Consider the following 19,039-nt stretch of genomic DNA (forward strand, 5'->3'; position numbering starts at 1 on the left):
GTTTGTGTAGAGCAAGACATAGTCTACCTGTAATAGCGCGAGATGAAGCTTAAGTAATGGTTATAGGCCATCTGCATGTGATGGTGCCTCTTGTCATTGCTCTCATTTATTTCTCCATCCCTCTTTGTGCAGCTGATCTATGAGAGTTTTGCACGGTATCTGGTGGAGCATAAAGGTTATGACAAAGATCTGCTTCATTTGACACCTGCTACTTGGGATTTCTGGTGAGTTATTGCAGCAAAACACATGCATGGTTATTAAAAGTATTGAGAGTACCTGCATGAAACCAGGCACTTCATGACTGGTTAGTTTCAACACACAATTATCAATTGGTGATTTACTATGACACTTCATAATAGCCTAATAATCATAAGTGAATTGCAATCATAATTGAATAAGAATCAGAATCAAATATGAAAATTAAATGCCTGCACAAAGCAGACGATGATGTAGATGTTGTGAAAATGCTGGGACATCAGTAACAGCATCAGTGGCATTACAGGGCTTCCAGAGATCCCAAGACAAAGACTTGCCTACAGACTTGCCAACAAAAGCAAACAAACAAAAAAACCCAGTGATGATTGCGCCTTATTTTCCCTAAAGTCCATGACTTGCTCATGCTTAATAGCTATAATACCAGGTGTAAACAGGCATGAGGCATAATTCAGAGGCATGGCATTCAGTCAGGATTCTGGATATATAGGAAGTCCTTCATGCTTCAACAAGGACCTGAAACACATCTCAGGGTTGACGTATCACAGACTATCTGACAAAGATCTGAAATTTCATGTTCTTTCCTAACCATTTTCTAAATGCCAGTGCCATTAAAGTTGGAATCAAAATGAAACTTGTTGAATGAACTGAGTCTTGTTTCCAGCAGGTGTACTTGTCACTCAGACACATACTGTATAGTAAACATGACTAAACTGGGTAAAATATCTGTATGCAGGGTTGGGGAGTAACGGAATACATGTAACGGGATTACATATTTAAAATACAAAATATAATTAAATGTATTCCACTACAGTTACAATTTAAATCATTGGTAATTAGAATACAGTTACATTCAAAAAGTATTTTGATTACTGAAGAGATTACTTTGCATTTTATTGTCATTTGTTTCATTTAATATTTAGTCCTTTCAGATGGAAAACATTTATACATATAAATGATGCGATCCAAAGTGCATTTGAACAGCGGTGAAACACTTTCTTATGATGTGTTACATTCATACGAGCAGACAGAGAAGTAAGTTTGAAGTAAGTTTGGAGCAGAAGAAATAGAAATAAACCTTGTAAATTGTCAGCTTTACGCTACGCTAAAATGCTATTTCTAGCCATTTTACATGCACATGTTACCAAGCATGATCATATTTTTTTTTATCAAGACAATTCATGTTAGATCATAATTTATTTTTTCTAGTAAGACCTTTGATATTAGGGCAAAAATCATATTCTTGATAATAATTTTTGTATTGTTTTCCTGTAAAAATATCTAAAAATCCTTAAAACAAGCTCAATTTGATTGATCTTGTTTTAGAAACAACACTGCATAAGATATTTAAGTTTTTCAGAGAATGTATTTTTAACATGTGTATTTTGTCTTACTGTACTGGCAGAGTTTTTATAGTCAAAACAAGTGAAAAAATCTACCAGTGCTGAAGAAGTAATCCAAAGTATTTAGAATACGTTACTGACCTTGAGTAATCTAACAGAATACGTTACAAATTACATTTTACGGCATGTGTTCTGTAATCTGTAGTGGAATACATTTCAAAAGTAACCTTCCCATCTCTGTCTTTATGTCATTTATTTTGGCTGCTTGTTTCCAAAGTAATACATTTTTACCTTAGTATGAGCATGTTTGTCTCTCTAGTACACACATACAGTTGCATGTTGTCATGTGACCAGTTTTAAAGGTCTTGTGGTGGACCTTGAGGAGGGGAACTTGGTCAAGTTGGCAGTGGATGGTACTGTCTTGCGGTAAGTCATTTTAAGTGGTTTTTTTCCCTTCTTTTTTCGGAAATACAATTTTTCAGTGCGTATTTGTGTAACAGTCTAAGATAGAATACTCTTATTGTTTATTAATCTATTTATAAACATACCTACTTGTAGGGCAACTCATGGCACTAAAAACCTTAGCACTGACGACATAACAAAGCATTATGGTCCTAAAAGAGAATGGAAGCATTTTAATAGCCTCAATACCTCATACACACGATCTGGTAAGTTTTTAAGATTTTATTATCTTTTAAGATGACAGGATAATATTAACAATTTATTGAATCTGAGAATTTTAATTTATGATGTATTATTATTATACAATTACACTTAAAGCTGATGTGTGAAATTTTTTCGATGTTAAAGTTCTTTCTTGTACCCCAGCTTAAAGGTGCACTCATTTTTTCCTCATTAAAATTTTAATTCCTAAAGACATGAATTGTAATTTTGCAATATATGTACAGTGCATCCGGAAAGTATTCACAGTGCTTCACTTTTTCCACATTTTGTTATGTTACAGCCTTATTCCAAAATGGATTAAATTCATTATTTTCCTCAAAATTCTACAAACAATACCCCATAATGACAACATGAAAGAAGTTTGTTTGAAATCTTTGCAAATGTATTAAAAATAAAAAACGAAGAAAAAAAATCACGTACATAAGTATTCACAGCCTTTGCTCAATACTTTGTTGAAGCACCTTTGGCACCAATTACAGCCTCAAGACTTTTTGAGTTTGATGCTACAAGCTTGGCACACCTATTTTTGGGCAGTTTCTCCCATTCTTCTTTGCAGGACCTCTCAAGTTCCATCAGGTTGGATGGGGAGCGTCGGTGCACAGCCATTTTCAGATCTCTCAAGAGATGTTCAATCGGGTTCAAGTCTGGGCTCTGGCTGGGCCACTCAAGGACATTCACAGAGTTGTCCCTTAGCCACACCTTTGTTATCTTGGCTGTGTGCTTAGGGTCGTTGTCCTGTTGGAAGATGAACCTTCGCCCCAGTCTGAGGTCCAGAGCGCTCTGGAGCAGGTTTTCATCAAGGATGTCTCTGTACATTGCTGCATTCATCTTTCCCACGATCCTGACTAGTCTCCCAGTTCCTGCTGCTAAAATACATCCCCACAGCATGATGCTGCCACCACCATGCTTCACTGTAGGGATGGAATTGGCCAGGTGATGAGCAGTGCCTGGTTTCCTCCAGACACAATGCTTGCCATTCAGGCCAAATAGTTCAATCTTTGTTTCATCAGACCAGAGAATTTTGTTTCTCATGGTCTGAGAGTCCTTCAGGTGCCTTTTGGCAAACTCCAGGTGGGCTGTCATGTGCCTTTTACTGAGGAGTGGCTTCTGTCTGGCCACTCTACCATACAGGCCTGATTGGTGGAGTGCTGCAGAGATGGTTGTTCTTCTGGAAAGTTCTCCTCTCTCCACAGAGAAACGCTGGAGCTCCGTCAGAGTGACCATCGGGTTCTTGGTCACCTCCCTGGCTAAGGCCCTTCTCCCCCGATTGCTCAGTTTGGCCGGGCGGCCAGCTCTAGGAAGAGTCCTGGTGGTTCCAAACTTCTTCCATTTACGGATGATGGAGGCCAATGTGCTCATTGGGACCTTCAATGCTGCAGAAATTTTTCTGTACCTTTCCCCAGATCTGTGCCTCAATACAATCCTGTCTCGGAGGTCTACAGACAATTCCTTGGACTTCATGGCTTGGTTTGTGCTCTGACATGCACTGTTAACTGTGGGACCTTATATAGACAGGAGTGTGCCTTTCCAAATCATGTCCAATCAACTGAATTTATCACAGGTGGACTCCAATCAAGTTGTAGAAACATCTCAATGATGAACAATGGAAACAGGATGCACCTGAGCTCAGTTTTGAGTGTCATGGCAAAGGCTGTGAATACTTATGTACATGTGATTTTTTTTTCGTTTTTTATTTTTAGTAAATTTGCAAAGATTTCAAACAAACTTCTTTCATGTTGTCATTATGGGGTATTGTTTGTAGAATTTTGAGGAAAATAATGAATTTAATCCATTTTGGAATAAGGCTGTAACATAACAAAATGTGGAAAAAGTGAAGCGCTGTGAGCACTGTAGGAAATCATGATCACTCACATTAAAATGAAGACTCCAGTCATATCAGTAATCTTATAAAAGCTGTTTTATTCTACATGGAGAGGGTCCGCACATGTGCGCTGCCATGTTAGAATCACATGACCAGCCGAATACTACTCGCTTAATCTCAGTATCCGTCCTGTTATTTGACACTTTCACTCATTGATTAAAGTAATCATGGCTGACTGTGAATACTAAATTTCTACAATGGCATCTGAAACTGAAAACTATTGATTTTAAATTATGCTGCATCCAAGCCGCTAGGTGACAGTGCAAGTCCAAGATGACACAAAGACAAAAGATACTGACCATTTGTAGGATGATTTTACCTAAAAGTGTAACAGTGTGGCTCTGCGGCGCTATCAAACTGTTTGTTTTAACGGCCCGTCAAGCCTGACACATTTGGCTCAACCAATGGTGGGAATTTTGGGGTGGGAATATCTGTCTGAACAACCAATGGAAGCCAGGGGGTGTTATCTGGAATCTGTCTAAACAGTGATTATTTTTGCAATTCTATTTGGTGATGCTAGTGTCACAGAAATGACACACTTCAGCTCTAAGTTTGGCTTTTGACATAGAGCATTATTTTCAAATAGCTGTCCTTACCTTGCAGCAAAATACTATTTTTATGACAACTATTTTGACCTCCCTGGTGCTCTTCTCTGTGCCAGAGTGGTGGACATGTTACATAAGGTAAAAATAATTACATTATTTTCTAAAATGATATATATCTTTTTCACTTTATTAGCAATATAGGTAAAATTTGGTATGGGTGGGTCAATATAGGTTAACTATACACCGATCAGCCACAGCATTAAAACCACTTGCCTAATATTGTGTAGGTCTGCCTCGTGCTGTCAACACAGCACCAACCCCTCATCTCAGAATAGCATTTTGAGATGAAATTCTTCTCACTAGAATTGTACAGAGTGGTTATCTGAGTCACTTTGTCAGTTCAAACCAGTCTGGCCATTCTCTGTTGACCTCTCTCATCAACAGGGTGTTTCCATCCACAGAACTGCCGCTCACTGGATGTTTTTTGTTTTTGCACCATTCTGAGTAAATTCTAGACCGTTGTGTGTGAAAATCCCAGGCGATCAGCAGTTACAGAAATATTCAAACCAGCCACAGTCCAAAATCACTGAGATCACATTTTTTCCCCATTCTGATGGTTGATGTGAACATTAACTGAAGCTCCTGACCCGTATCTGCTTGATTTTATGTACTGCACTGCTGCCACACGATTGGCTGATTAGATAATAGCATGCATGATTGTTGGTGCCAGACGGGCTGGTTTGAGTATTTCTGTAACTGCTGATCTCCTGGGATTTTCACACACAACAGTCTCTAGAATTTACTCAGAATGATGCCAAAAACAAAAAACATCCAGTGAGGGGCAGTTCTGTGGATGGAAATGCCTTGTTGATGAGAGAGGTCAACGCAGAATGGCCAGACTGGTTTGAAATGACAAAGTCTACGGTAACTCAAATAACTCCTCTGTACAGTTGTGGTGAGAAGAATAACATCAAGAATAACATGGGTTGGCGCTGTTTTGGTGGCACGAGGGGGACCTACACAATATTAGGCAGGTGGTTTTAATTTTGTGGCTCATCGGTGTAGGTAAACATCTGTTTAAATGTGCCTTATTTTCTTCTTTTTTTTTTACCATAGCGAGGAGCTGAAATCACATCTGACTTTTGGAAAGACATTGTTGCTGCCATTGACCATAATTACAACACATCTGCATTTCGGGGTATGTAGAGATAACCCTTGTTTATTATCAATATGTTGTACAATGTAATTAAATTCTGATACAGTATAATCTAAGGTCTTATTCATAGTGTGTGCCAAACTGAGAGAACATAGACTGAATTATCAAAATTACAATATTTTGTTTTTATAAGTTAGCCTGAGTTAGCCCATATGTTTGCTTTTGTTATAGAAAGATTTTGAGGTCAGTGTTTGAAGGTAAGAGGCACTTACATTTGTGAGAAAGAAAGGAGCACTTGACTTTGGATAGCATTAGCTCTGACTACAATAAACACAAGCAGCAACACTGGCACGGAAACTTTATTTGTTTTGGGTATTATAATGCACATACAATTAAACACCTTGTGAGATATTAAAGAGTTAAATGAAAAAAAATATGATTCACTTTTTAATCCATTTATACATACATTTTTAAATAGCCTGGCTCGCTGAATGTGTCTTAAAGAGGCCATTTTGTGCTAAGAGACCAGGTCTTCCAAACACAAAAACACAGGAACCTTATGCTGAAACATGAGCACCAAAAAAGGCAAACACAGAACACCGTTTCAGTACATCAGCACCAGTTCAGTTTATTAGGCAGATGCAATAGGTCCTTTGTCTAATTTCTTGAATCATTTTTAATGTCGTTATTTCAATAACAATTGAGATTTCAAAAATATTTCCATACAAATAGGGCTTAAGTAGATGTACAAGAAGTTAATTCAAGCTACAGAAAATATATTTCTAAATCAGTCATCCTTTTATATTTTCTTTGACTTTCACTTATGGCAATGGGAAAATTTAGGACAATTGTTTAATTAGAAAATTTGAGGTTTTCTTGAGCGTGTTTATCACGTTGAGGCAATCAAGAACCCAGAGAAAGAACAGTGAACATTTTCATCAGCATAAATGCCATTGGACTGGTCATCTGGAGCCTGGATGTACACCGTGTCATCGGTATGCAGCATAAGCACAGTACTGCCAGACATCTGATCAAGGAAACCTTTGTTGTACTCATCATAAGAGAACAAGACTGGCTCTCTATTTTTATAAAGTGCTACCAAAGCATTTGCTCCATTGACATGCATATGGAAAGAAAAGTAGTAAAGTCCTGGAAACTGACAGGTGAACACACCAGTGTTAGGATCATAGTGGTTCTCTCCATTGTACACAATCTGGTTAAATACAATTGGTGTTCCAGCATTAGGATAAGCTGTGGTAAGAAGAGCTGTAAATGCTGACATAGGTGCCTTCATCATCTCGTGACTAACAGGCATTACCATCTCATGGGATTTAATTGGCATGCTTTTCTCGTGGTGGTAAACAAACTCGCCTGGGGGGCCGGGGGGCCCAGGAGGTCCTGGTAGACCTGGGAGACCATCATGACCTCTGGAACCGGGATTCCCAGGAGGACCTTGTGGTCCAGCAATCCCTTTAGCCGTGAACCCTGCTGGACCAGGGGGCCCGGGGAGTCCTGGATGGCCCTTCAGCCCAGGTGGACCAGCTGGTCCAACTGGGCCGACTGGTCCTCTTGCTCCAGGGATACCATTTTCACCCCTGCCACCTGGTTGCCCTTGAAGACCTGGATGTCCCTTATCTCCTGGTGGTCCCTTGCTACCTGGGATACCTGGAGCACCAGTAAATCCTGGTTCTCCCTTGGAACCCTGATGTCCCATATGACCCATTGGGCCTGGGGGACCTGCTGCACCTGGAATACCGGGTTTTCCTGTGAAGCCTTGTGCACCTTGCTCACCTTTAGCACCTCTCGGCCCTGGTGCCCCAACCATACCAATATCACCTTTAGCTCCCTGTGCACCTGGTTCTCCTTGGAATCCCCTAGAACCCTGAGGGCCAGGTGAACCTATTGGCCCAACAGGACCTGGCTGACCTGCATGACCTGTTGGCCCTGGCTCTCCCTTTTGGCCTGTGGTACCTGGGGTTCCTGGTACTCCTCTGTCTCCTGGAAGTCCATTTGATCCAGGTTTGCCAGTACCTGGAAGACCAGGAGCTCCTGGTTGACCTGCTGGTCCTTGAGGACCTTTTTGTCCCATTGGTCCAGGCATACCTACAGCGCCATTTGCTCCTGGTTTTCCTGGTGCTCCTATTCCAGGTGCCCCTGTGTGACCCTTTGGGCCTGGAATCCCCATAGGACCTGGTGACCCATCCCTACCTGGCATTCCTGGCTTTCCAGGCTCTCCAGGAAATCCAACTGGTCCAGACTTTCCAATTCCAGGCTGACCAGGCTGACCGGAAGGCCCCTGAGGGCCCATTGGACCTGGGCTTCCAGGTCCTCCTGGAATACCATGGCCAGGTTCTCCTTTCTGACCTGGCAGCCCAGGAATTCCGGGTTGCCCCTTTAGGCCAGGTTCTCCACGTGGGCCCATTGACCCTGGAGGACCGTGTGCTCCAGGTTTTCCAGGAGAAGAAATGCCAGCTGGTCCTGGGATTCCAGGTGATCCTGGTGCTCCTCGTGCACCTTGGGGTCCTGCAGGCCCAGGATGTCCCTTCTCACCTGGAATTCCAGGTGCACCTGGTTTTCCAGGTGAACCTGGGCTGCCAGGTTTACCAGGTGAGGAGTAGCCTGCTGGACCTGGTGGTCCAGGTGGGCCCATAGGTCCGGTGTGTCCAACACCATTTTTTCCAGGAATGCCTGGTGGGCCAGGTGAGCCAGGTGGGCCAGGGGCCCCAGGTTCACCTGGGGAACCAGGGGTACCAGCAACAGCTGAAAAATAAGAGAGAAGAGAATTGTGATTACATCACATGAATTTATCTCTAATATACTGTAATTAATATAGTAAAACTCTCTTTTTAAAATTGCTTTAAGAAATTTCTTAAACTAATTATTTTAATTATTTAATCATTAAAATTTAGTTATTAATTGATTAAATTGTTATTTACAGTGTATGAAGTTAGGCAAGTTAAATCTTTGTGCGGTTCTTTGTGAGTGCTATCTGATTCTGTCAACTTTTATTGATAATGAAAGCCATCATGGTCCACTGGCTTTAAGTATTGATCAGATGGCCCATTTTCTGTGCCACTTCATCTCACTAGTCATTTAGCAAACATGTTTAGGGAAAAAAATTAATGTTGAACTAATAAATTAAGGTATTTCTTTTACTTTAAACTTAAGTTCAAAATTTAATTAATCTATTGATGTTGTTTGATTTATGATGAGGTATTTGGTTATATGAGAGGTTGTGATGGAGCAGTGCATATGGACAGAAAGAGACTTCATATCTTGGAATTAAATCATCTGATTATATCTTTCTTAACCTAATCCTTTTTAGGAGCAGTAGAAGCTCCCCATGAGTAGCTGTTCTAAAGTATTTGTTAGACTATAGCTGTCCAGCAGGCAGACTTTTTATTATAATTGAAAGAATGGCTGTGGTGGAGAGGTAAACCTTCTGTATGTGTTTGCACCCAGGAGATTTCAAGAACTGTGGCTATAGGCCAGTATATTTTTGTTATTTTTTGTATATTTTTAGTACATTAATGATGAAAAATTGTGAAAGTTTACATTGGAAACATTTTTTTTTTTCAGGCTGACATAAAATTGTTGTTTTGAAGTTTAATTTTCAGCTTTCGTAAAACCACGTAGCACTATGGGCCAAGGCTGAATGACCAGGCATTACCCAAACTGCAAGTGACTCCTTAAGCTGTGGTCAGCAGTTGCTTGAACTTGAACTGAACCCTGACTTTAACGTCTGAGTGTGTATTATGATTTATAACAACATATTTAACTTCCTGCACCCACAGTTTTTGTGATAAAATATACATTTTAGTTAATTGTGGCTTATTTTGGGTGTGCCTGTTGTAATGTGGTAACATCTGTTTTGGAGATTTTCCAATTCTCAGATGTAGTAGATTGTAGAACCCTTTTAATTTTTTATGTCTAACAACCAAAAAGCAATAAACAGTGTTTGTAGTCATGCACATTGCACAGTTTTGAGAGGCTTGATTACTCATTCTGGTAGAGTTAACACGTTCTGGGCAGTGCATGCTGTTTGGCAAAAGGGGTGGATATTAAAAGTATTGTTTGATATGTCTGTTGAATTTAGATAAAGATTCAGTTTTAGGCATGCACATGATCATAACTGGTAGGATTATATGGATATTGTGTCTAAAGGCAAAGTAAACATTATCAAAGCAGCAAGAAATTATCTGAGAGACTGAAGTAGCCTGGCACCAATGAGAATGGCTCATTTAATTTTCATTTGTATAAATGTATATATATATATATTTTGGCACCCTTTGTATGCAAAACTCAAGCAGTGTAGTGTCTTCTAACATTGCACCTCAAGCTGCTGTTCTTCTATAGAAATATTCTGATTTGTTCCATGTGACAGAGCATAACAGCGATGAAATAAATATTTAAGAACATATACTAGAAGTAAACAGAAGTTGTAAACTCACCATGAGATTTTGTAGGATAGGGCTGTTTCTTCACATGATAATATCTCTCAGGGGTTGCCTTAGCCAATACCACAAGGAGAAGAAGAATGCTTGTTACTCTGAGGTCCATTTTCTGAAGCTAGACCTGCAAATAAATTATGAAATGAGTGTAAGAAGAATACAAATTAAATGAAATGCATGTCCTCTCCTAGCACTCAAAATGTAAAGCTTTAGAAGCACGTTATTGCAGTATATCTAAAGATACTGCATACAGTGAAAACGAAGACCAAATTACTTAAAGCATCAAGTACACACTCATGTCAGCCTCCCATTCAGACTCAAGAGACAACGAATGCGGCCCTGGAACATCATACATAGGCACTGTAGCATCTAAATATAAAGCTCCCACCCGACCCAGCAATACCAGATGTTCCCACTACAGTATTCGGCCAGAGCAGAGGGCCATAGAGTGGCTGTACCCACCAGCAGGCTGGAGCTCCAGAAGTCAAAGGGGTCAGACTATGGTCCTGGACAATCTGTGTATCCTTAAGTTTCCAGTCTGTCCTTGGAACTCTTGTTGTTTACAGGAATGGATTCCACTATTTATACCAAATTTGCTTCTCCAGCAGCACCAAGAATCTCCCTCCTCCTCCTCTTTCTGTGATGTCAGTCTTAATGAAGGGTATAGTGTCCTTTGTGAATGCATGGCAGTTTAGCATAATTTGATATCACCCATGATTTGAATCTAAGTCCATGCTTTCTTTGATCCTTTCTGTCAATCTTCACAAATTTTAATTCAGTAGGCGTTTTGTATATGTAGGTATGGATGCTATAAGCTAATTAAAGTGACCGTTCACTCATAAATTACATTTCTGTCATTATTTAATCACTCTAATGTTGTTCCAAACCCAGATGACTATTTTTCTTCTTTGAAACACATATGGACATATTATAGGCAGAATGTTATCCTTGGTCACCATTCACTTTAATTGTATGAAAATAATTCAATTAAAGTGAATAGTGACTGAGGCTAACTTCTGCTTTGCATGTGCTTTTGTGTCCATGAAAGAAAGAAAGAAAGTCATGTGGGTTTGGAACAACATGAGGGTGAGTAAATGAACAGAAATGACAGAAGTTTCATTTTTGAGTTAACTTTCTCTTTAAGAATCGATAGAGCCTTCTAGGCATGCAGTATTAAATAACTGGTTGTGAGAATAATATCCTTATAGACTCAATGCCTTTCCCACCTTTTTTCCTCTCTGTGGTGATTTATGTCTTTATAAACATCTCATGAACAGTGTCAAACCACACCTCAGAATATATGTGTGGATGTGTGGTAAATCTACCCTTGAACAGCAGAGGGCAGAGTTGAAGCCTTTTTTGGCCACATGTGTTATCTGTTTGGCACACTGGCCACAGGGTTCATGATTTGAGTTATTTTTAGGATCTTGATGATAGGCAAGTGTCAGATAAAATAACAGTGTTGAAGTTGAGTTGTACTTCTATAATTAAGGTTAATACACAGTATCTGTCAATTACATGTTCCAAACATTTCCCCATGCTGTTTGGACTTACTGAATTTTCACACATTGAATTTGTTTCAGCATTTTTTTTTTTTTTTTTTAAACTGTGATGTGGAATTAATTTGAGCTCACTGTCTTTATTGTAAGGGATCTAATTCACTTGTCTGTTCAATTAATGTAGGAGGGCTGATGCTGTAGACTTCAGTGGTTTCTGTCTGTTTCCTAGAGCAGGTGTACTTTTCAATGATATAACACAGCACCTCACTTTCCATCTTCTTTATTTGGATGCAGTCTAACTTTTAGAAATGAGGGCTGTGAATCAATTTTTTTAAACTAAATAATCGCATAGTTTTATGTGATTAATTGTGCTTAATCATGGTACATGGTACATTAATACAAACATTAAAATATCATAAATACTGTAAATTTACAGTAGACATTATACTTGTATTTATGTACTTGACATTATACATTAGCAAGACCTTGCAAGAATTTGGTTGGACATCCTTTATTTTAATTATTTTAATTGTACATGCTAAAATGTTTATTTTTTTGTGGAAAGAGTTAATTAGATAAGTTTTTACAGGTATACATCTTTAATACTAGTATATGTTTACATGCCATAAAATCAGTGGACATGCTGTAATAAAAGTTGGGCAAAATCTTCTGGTGTTTTCCAGTGGACTTTTAAAAAAAAAAATAGGATCAAATGGGCAGATTCAATTAACACAAGCTTTATTGGTGTAGTGAGAATCACTCTGGCACCAATTGAAATAAACTGGGCGTGAAATAAGACACCAAAGTATGTGGTGATTTTTGATCACACTTCTCTTAAGGTGTATGTGTTTGTGATTATTAATATCAGACAGCCCCTTCCTCCATCCTCGGGGCACCAGCTAAGGAGTTTCTCCTTAACAGTAGAAAAACGATCCAAATGGACCATTCAATAAATTAAAAATATGTAAATTGGAGGGAGCTGGTCATGAAAATAATCTGAAGGATTCTAGAGCAGCCTAACCCTTTAGAGCTCTTCTGTAACATCAACACAAGGAACACACAGTTGCAATAAAATTAGTTTTATTTACAAAAAGATAAACAAGAATAACCAACAAAACCTACAAAATGGTACTAATAAAATAAAGTGCATAGGATGGAAAGATGTAAGTGGTTGAATTGGATGTAGCAATGGCAAAGTATGACTGTTATATTATGGAAAGATCAATTGCTGTTTCTCTGTTAATTAATAAGATGAACCTTATTTCTATTTAAACAATTAACTCATTTGATACACAGGTTATAAAATCTAAGGAACATTAGGTAATCATAAACTGATAGTAAACACTAATGCCAAGGTCTCTGGAAAGTTTTAGTAGTGATATTTATGTTCTCCTTGATTGATCGATGAGTTTGGTGACAGCGACATATTTCACTGGGGCTCAGGGCCACGTTACAGTGGGGAAGGAGCTGGATTTCGTTTCAACAGCTTTGGGCACAAAGGAGCTGAGGAATGCTGATCTCCTGGAAGCACCAAGAGGGTTCTTCCAATCTGAAACATGCAGATATACAGCCCTTATGTCAGTGCAAGATTCATCATCTGGAACACGCAGATGCACGAAACTTAAAGAGAAGGTTTGCTCGCCAGAGGTAAACCTTGTTGCTGTAGTTATCTCCCTGGTATAGGGATTCCGAACTGGGCGCTGCAATAGTCTCTTGTAGTGAGACGTGGTACTTGTTCGATCTTCTTCTGTCTCGGATGGACACAAAGAATGTTGGATGATCTGTTATCCTCTCTAATGGAGTGAGACCAGAACGGAGAAGTGTTATAGAAGTGTATCCTGTTAACGACCCATTGAACGGGTACTCAGGACAAACTCAGGTTTTTTTTTTTCTTGGTTTTTTCTCCCCAATTTGGAATGCCCAGTTCCCAATACGGAATTCCTCGTGTCCTCGTGGTGGCGTATTGACTGAGGACGAAGGTGGCGGAGGACGAATCTCAGTTGCCTCTGCGTCTGAGACCGTCAATCCGCGCATCTTATCACGTGGCTTGTTGAGCGTGTTATTGCGGAGACATAGAGCGTGTGTAGGCTTCACGCTATTCTCCACGGCATCCATGCACAACTCACCACGCGCCCCACCGAGAGAGAGAACCACATAATAGCAACCACAAGGAGGTTACCCCATGTGACTCTACCCTCCCTAGCAACCGGGCCAATTTGGTTGCTTAGGAGACCTGGCGGGAGTCACTCAGCATGCCCTGGATTTGAACTTTGAACCAGTGGTGGTAGTCAGCAATACTCACTGAGTTACCCAGGCCCCCAGGACAAAGGTGTTTTAGAGGTATATCCTGTTAATGACCCTCTGGACAGGGACTCAGGACAATGGTGTTTAAGAAGTGTATCCTGTTAATGACTCTCTGGACAGGGACTCAGAACAAAGGTGTGGCTGATTGTAAGGAGGAGATTTCAGCTTGGCGCTTCTTGTTTCAGGGTTATGATTGGCTGCTGACATCAGAGAGGTCCCACACAGTGTGGCTCACCCTCCCTTCTCTGTGTGGAACATTTTCATATTTTAAAGTACATAGTTAAAACAATGTCTTTAAAGTTTCATCTATGCATTGTTTATTTTCCAAACCTCATCAAAAATACTCTAGACATTTTTCTGAGGATATAGAAGCCAAACATGATATTGAAAGATTACATATTACACATGCATTAATTTATACCACCATAGTTCAGTTTGTGTGAACTATTGTGCTAAGTAAACAACTGCAATTTACATAAACAGTTCTGTAAACAAATATGGAGTGGATATGTTGCAGTTGTTGTCCATGTTAGGAATAAAAGTTTGTGTTAAGATTTGTCTTTGTGGCTTCTTTGTTTCAACTTTTGCCACATGGTAAGTTAATGCTGTTTCAAGAGGTCTTGAAGAATATTATGGCCCTTCTCACCTCTTAGGGCAGACCTTAGGATGGGGGTTTGAGAGGTTGCTAAGAAACCACTCATGGACCAATGAGAAGTCTTTTCCAACATGTTGGAAGGTCTGGGGCCTTACTTTCTGAAGTATCTGGTAGTTGTCCAAGCAGCTTATCTGATGGCTCTGCTTGGCATTTGTTTGTGTTGGTCCTGCCATGATCCAGTCAAAATGGAGCCACTCTTCTTTACCTTGACAGTTAGAGAAGGGCTCTGCCATAAACTGGCTCCTGGAATGTCATCTGGTCCAATTGTTTACCACATTGATAAACTTAAGTGTACATTGCCAGTGTATTATAAGACACTATGCATACAGATATTAAAATGTTTAATCGAATTAATTACATGGTATGCCGATTAATTAATCGGCATACCAAAAAAACAGAAAATTAAAATGCATTAAATTATTTCGGCACACAGGTTAAGCATTAAAAAAGACAATACAAAAATTGCTTTAGAATGCAATATATTGTTTATTTCCATATTATTGAACATAAGCCTTTCATTGGCCTACAGTTCACAGCAATCAATTTTGCAATTGAACTAATCAATCAGTCCGAAATTTATTAGAAGGGCTTGTGTAAGGACAATGTACATCTGCATCAGACGGATGCTTTTGGGGCACCATAAACTTATCGTTTTTAGGTCACTGTGTCAAGTTAAATGAAGTTTTCTAAACAAAGAAAAACACGTCTTGAGATCCCTGCCTTCGGATTTGCGCTCCATCAAGCTGTGTTTGTATGCAAGACCGTGTTCTCATCTTGTGTTGTCTGCCCAAAATTTGGTTCGTTCTCTGTTTGTGTGAGGTGTGCGTTGCCTGTACAGCTGAAGTTTTGCTTACTGCCCCCTGGAGAAAACAGGTGGTACTTCATGCTTGAATTGCTAATATGGAAGGATTATTCAATTTTTACGGTCAGGGTACATGATTAATTGCGTACATTTATTTAATGTGTTATATTTTTTTAAATATTTAATCGCACTGAATTAACGCATTAAATCAACAGCCCTAATATTTAACAAATGTAATGCTGAAGTTTAATCTGCTGAAGTTTAAAATCTCTAAACTATTATTTTCTCTGGCTGCTGTTCAGTCTTACACACACGCTGGGTCTCTCTCGCTCGTTTCGTTTTTGACACTGGATCAGATGACAGTGAGTGAGCATTTTCGGGCAGTGTGCAGAGATATGACAGAACGCTCTATTCTCCGTTCAGTAAATCCACTCCCGTGTTTGTTAAGCCTGAGACATGCGTCGTGCATAACGAATAACCATGCACTGCTCCACACAATCAGATTCTGTGCCAGGATGTGCAGTCGAGTTGAGCAAGTACCTCCTGGAAATGTATATATGCAAATTTTTGTCATAGGAAGTAAGGAACAACAATACTGAGGTTTCAGAAAGTGAAAAAAAAATGGATACTACATTTATTGCATGCATAATTTTGACACGTTAATCAGCTATTAATTTCTGAAATTAAAGCGTATAATGTCCCAGCTCTGTTTGAAATGACTTGATTTTTTACTGCTGAAACAGAGGGGCAAATTCACTTAATTCAGCAGCAGGGATGTCGCTATAAACGCAACACCTAGTAAATTTCTGCTGTGTCCCAGTAAAATTTTACTGCTAAATCCTTGTCTGACAAGGAAAATTACCAAATACCAACCTCAATTTCAGCAGTCATGTTGTATGCCCTGTATTTTTATCTGCTTTTGGGTCAGAACTAGTGATGCATGATTCATGGACAAATCACTATTTGGAGTCTGTTCTTTTCAATGAAATGGTCAAACAGGTTTGGAAAATGCTGTTCAGTTGGAATTATTCAGCCATTTCACTGACACACTGAATTGGCTTTTGCAGATTCTTTCTCAGTTAAATTGCTGAACACAGATGTTTACCTACAATTAGTTGATACTAAAAATCCAAATGCATCTTATCATTTGCTAGCAATGAGGAGGCACTTTATTAAGTTCAGCACATGCATGTGCAGATTTGAACAACTGCAGGTGAGGACATTTTATAACCAAAACACATTCTCATTAGTGCACACATGCCTCCTTTGTATGTAAATTAGGTTTATATTTGATTTACTATAGAATTAGCCTTATTCAAAAAAGTTTGCTTTATTTGCCTGCCATAATTAAGGATTAATTACAGAATTAGTTCACCCAAAAATGACCAATGTGTACTCACCCCCGTGTTGTTATAACCCCATATTACTTTCTTTTTCTTTCTTTTTCTTAACACAAAGGGAGAATTGGTTAAAAAAAAACAAAATTGTGCTCAGTGATGTTATACAATGGTAGTTTATGGTGACTAACTCTTCAAGATTCAAAAGAATGAAAAAGTATAATTCTGAAGTCTAATAAATTATTCCATGATTTTTATGAAAACATACAATGAGGTTTGGTAACTCCGTCCACTGTGAACTGGCACCGGTCTAAAAACTTTCAAAAAAATAAGGCTGGGCATAGAAATACAAAAATTCTTTGACTACAAACTCTTCAGACATGTTTAGTAAGTTCTGTTCTCTGTTTTGTGTGCAGCTGTGTTGTGTTCTTTTGTCACTAGTGCTGTTTTTATATAAACAAACTAGTTTTCACTAGAATGCCCCAATGCCGCGAGGGGGCTGTGTGAACTGTTGCCCTCGTGCCCTATCATAAACAGCAGATCAATGGTCAGTAAACATTTTCACTAAATAAAACATTAGATTTTGGTGTGTTTGTTTCTCACCAAACTTTATCATATGCTTTAATTAAAATCATGAGTATCATGGAATAATTTATTAGACTTCTGAATTATACTTTTGAATCTTGAAGAGGTAGTCACCATAAACTACCATTTTATGACATCACTGAGCACAATGTTTTTTCACAATTTCTCCCTTTGTGTTAAGAAAAAGAAAGTAAATACCATAGAGTTATATCAACACAGGGGTGAGTAAACGATGACTGAATTTTCATGAAATAATGATCGATTGAGGTGAAGAACATTATAGCTGGGCATATATCAATATGGGCAATGTAGTTGACTGCAGTTTCAGCATTTAATAAAAATAAATAAATAAAAAAATACAGTAAATGCAGTAGTTACATTTGAGTATCTGATTTAGAAGCTGCTCAGTTTTACAGCTCACAGCTGTCCACCAACACAATCATGGTCCTCCTGACAGCCCCACATTTCAACAGACCTCAAGAGCTGAAGTCTCTTTTTTCTGCTCTGTTCAGTCAGTTCCTGACTGAGTGCTCTCTCTGGAACCAAAAGAGAAGACTGCACAGTGGCAACTTTACTTGTTTTCCTCCAAATTTTGTTTGTCTTATCAAAATTAATGCATTCCGTTCTAAAAACACTGTTTATTTGATTCAATTGAAAGCAATTGTTCAGCTCAAAGGAATGTGTTTTCTTCTGTGGATTTATGTTCCATGTTTTTAAGGTTTTACAGCAACTTTAAAGCAGAATTTAATATCACTCCAAGGATTACATATTTACAGGAACATTTTGACCTCTTTACTCCTTTGTGACAGATTTGCAAAGAGTCAGAAGCTCACCAGAAAGGGTGCCCATAATGAGTTCTGGTGTGGTTCACCAAGGAGTTTGGGTTTTGCTGTCTGGTGAGATCATCTACCTCTTCTGTGATGTGGTCTTCCTCTGAGCTTCTGTGTAGTCTTAAGTGGAGAGGTGGTGCTGGAAAACCTATGATTTTATGCTAATTTTACTGAGCTCCTATATATAGTCATATGCACCACCGTCACTTTCCATATGTGATAGAGTAATTTGCTTTCACTATATTGAATCCCAACATTGTCATGGAAACATTTGTTTTTGTCATTAACATTTTTTTATTGATTCCAAACTCAAATTAATAACAAACAGCACATGAAAACATGGAATCAACTTTTATCAATAATGGAATACAATTCATTTTGATAACATTAACCTTCCCAGTCATAGATAAATGTACTGAAGCCCACCTGCCCACATTGCTCGAAAACCTTTTTATTAAAGGGTCAAAATTAACTCTGACTAAATCACACAAATTTGCTGGGAACAAAATACCCAAATACTTAATGCCCTGTTTGGGCCATTGGAAGGCGTCCGGCTGGAAAGCTGTTACCGGGCAGTACGCTGTCAGAGCCAAAGCTTTGGATTTAGACCAATTGACTCTGTATCCTGAGAACTTAGAAAAGGAATTGATAATTCTGTGGAGGCAAGGCATAGATCTAGTGGGGTTGGGGACGAATACTAAAATATCATCTGCGTAAACAAAAGCTTATGCGCCATACCTCCCGCCACCACCC

General features: G+C 39.0%; 2 protein-coding genes across 2 annotated transcripts in view; one reads left to right on the forward strand and one right to left on the reverse strand.

The window, feature by feature from the left end:
• Positions 1–19,039, forward strand: part of nt5dc1 (5'-nucleotidase domain containing 1) — an 81,495-nt gene that overhangs the window by 918 nt on the left and 61,538 nt on the right. Inside the window, exons 2-6 of the mRNA XM_051645518.1 lie at positions 133–224; positions 1,911–1,982; positions 2,115–2,224; positions 4,726–4,805; positions 5,784–5,865. Coding sequence (XP_051501478.1) covers positions 133–224; positions 1,911–1,982; positions 2,115–2,224; positions 4,726–4,805; positions 5,784–5,865 — 436 coding nt within the window. The remainder of the gene's footprint in view (positions 1–132; positions 225–1,910; positions 1,983–2,114; positions 2,225–4,725; positions 4,806–5,783; positions 5,866–19,039) is intronic.
• Positions 6,165–10,867, reverse strand: LOC127410314 (collagen alpha-1(X) chain-like). The gene is made up of 3 exons (XM_051645513.1): positions 10,737–10,867; positions 10,275–10,398; positions 6,165–8,583 (listed from the first exon to the last, which is right to left on the reverse strand). Exons 2-3 carry the CDS (start codon positions 10,381–10,383, stop codon positions 6,713–6,715), a joined length of 1,980 nt encoding a protein of 659 aa, XP_051501473.1. The 5' UTR covers positions 10,384–10,398; positions 10,737–10,867; the 3' UTR covers positions 6,165–6,712.

Source organism: Myxocyprinus asiaticus, chromosome 19, assembly GCF_019703515.2.
Source record: "Myxocyprinus asiaticus isolate MX2 ecotype Aquarium Trade chromosome 19, UBuf_Myxa_2, whole genome shotgun sequence".
NCBI lineage: Eukaryota > Metazoa > Chordata > Actinopteri > Cypriniformes > Catostomidae > Myxocyprinus > Myxocyprinus asiaticus.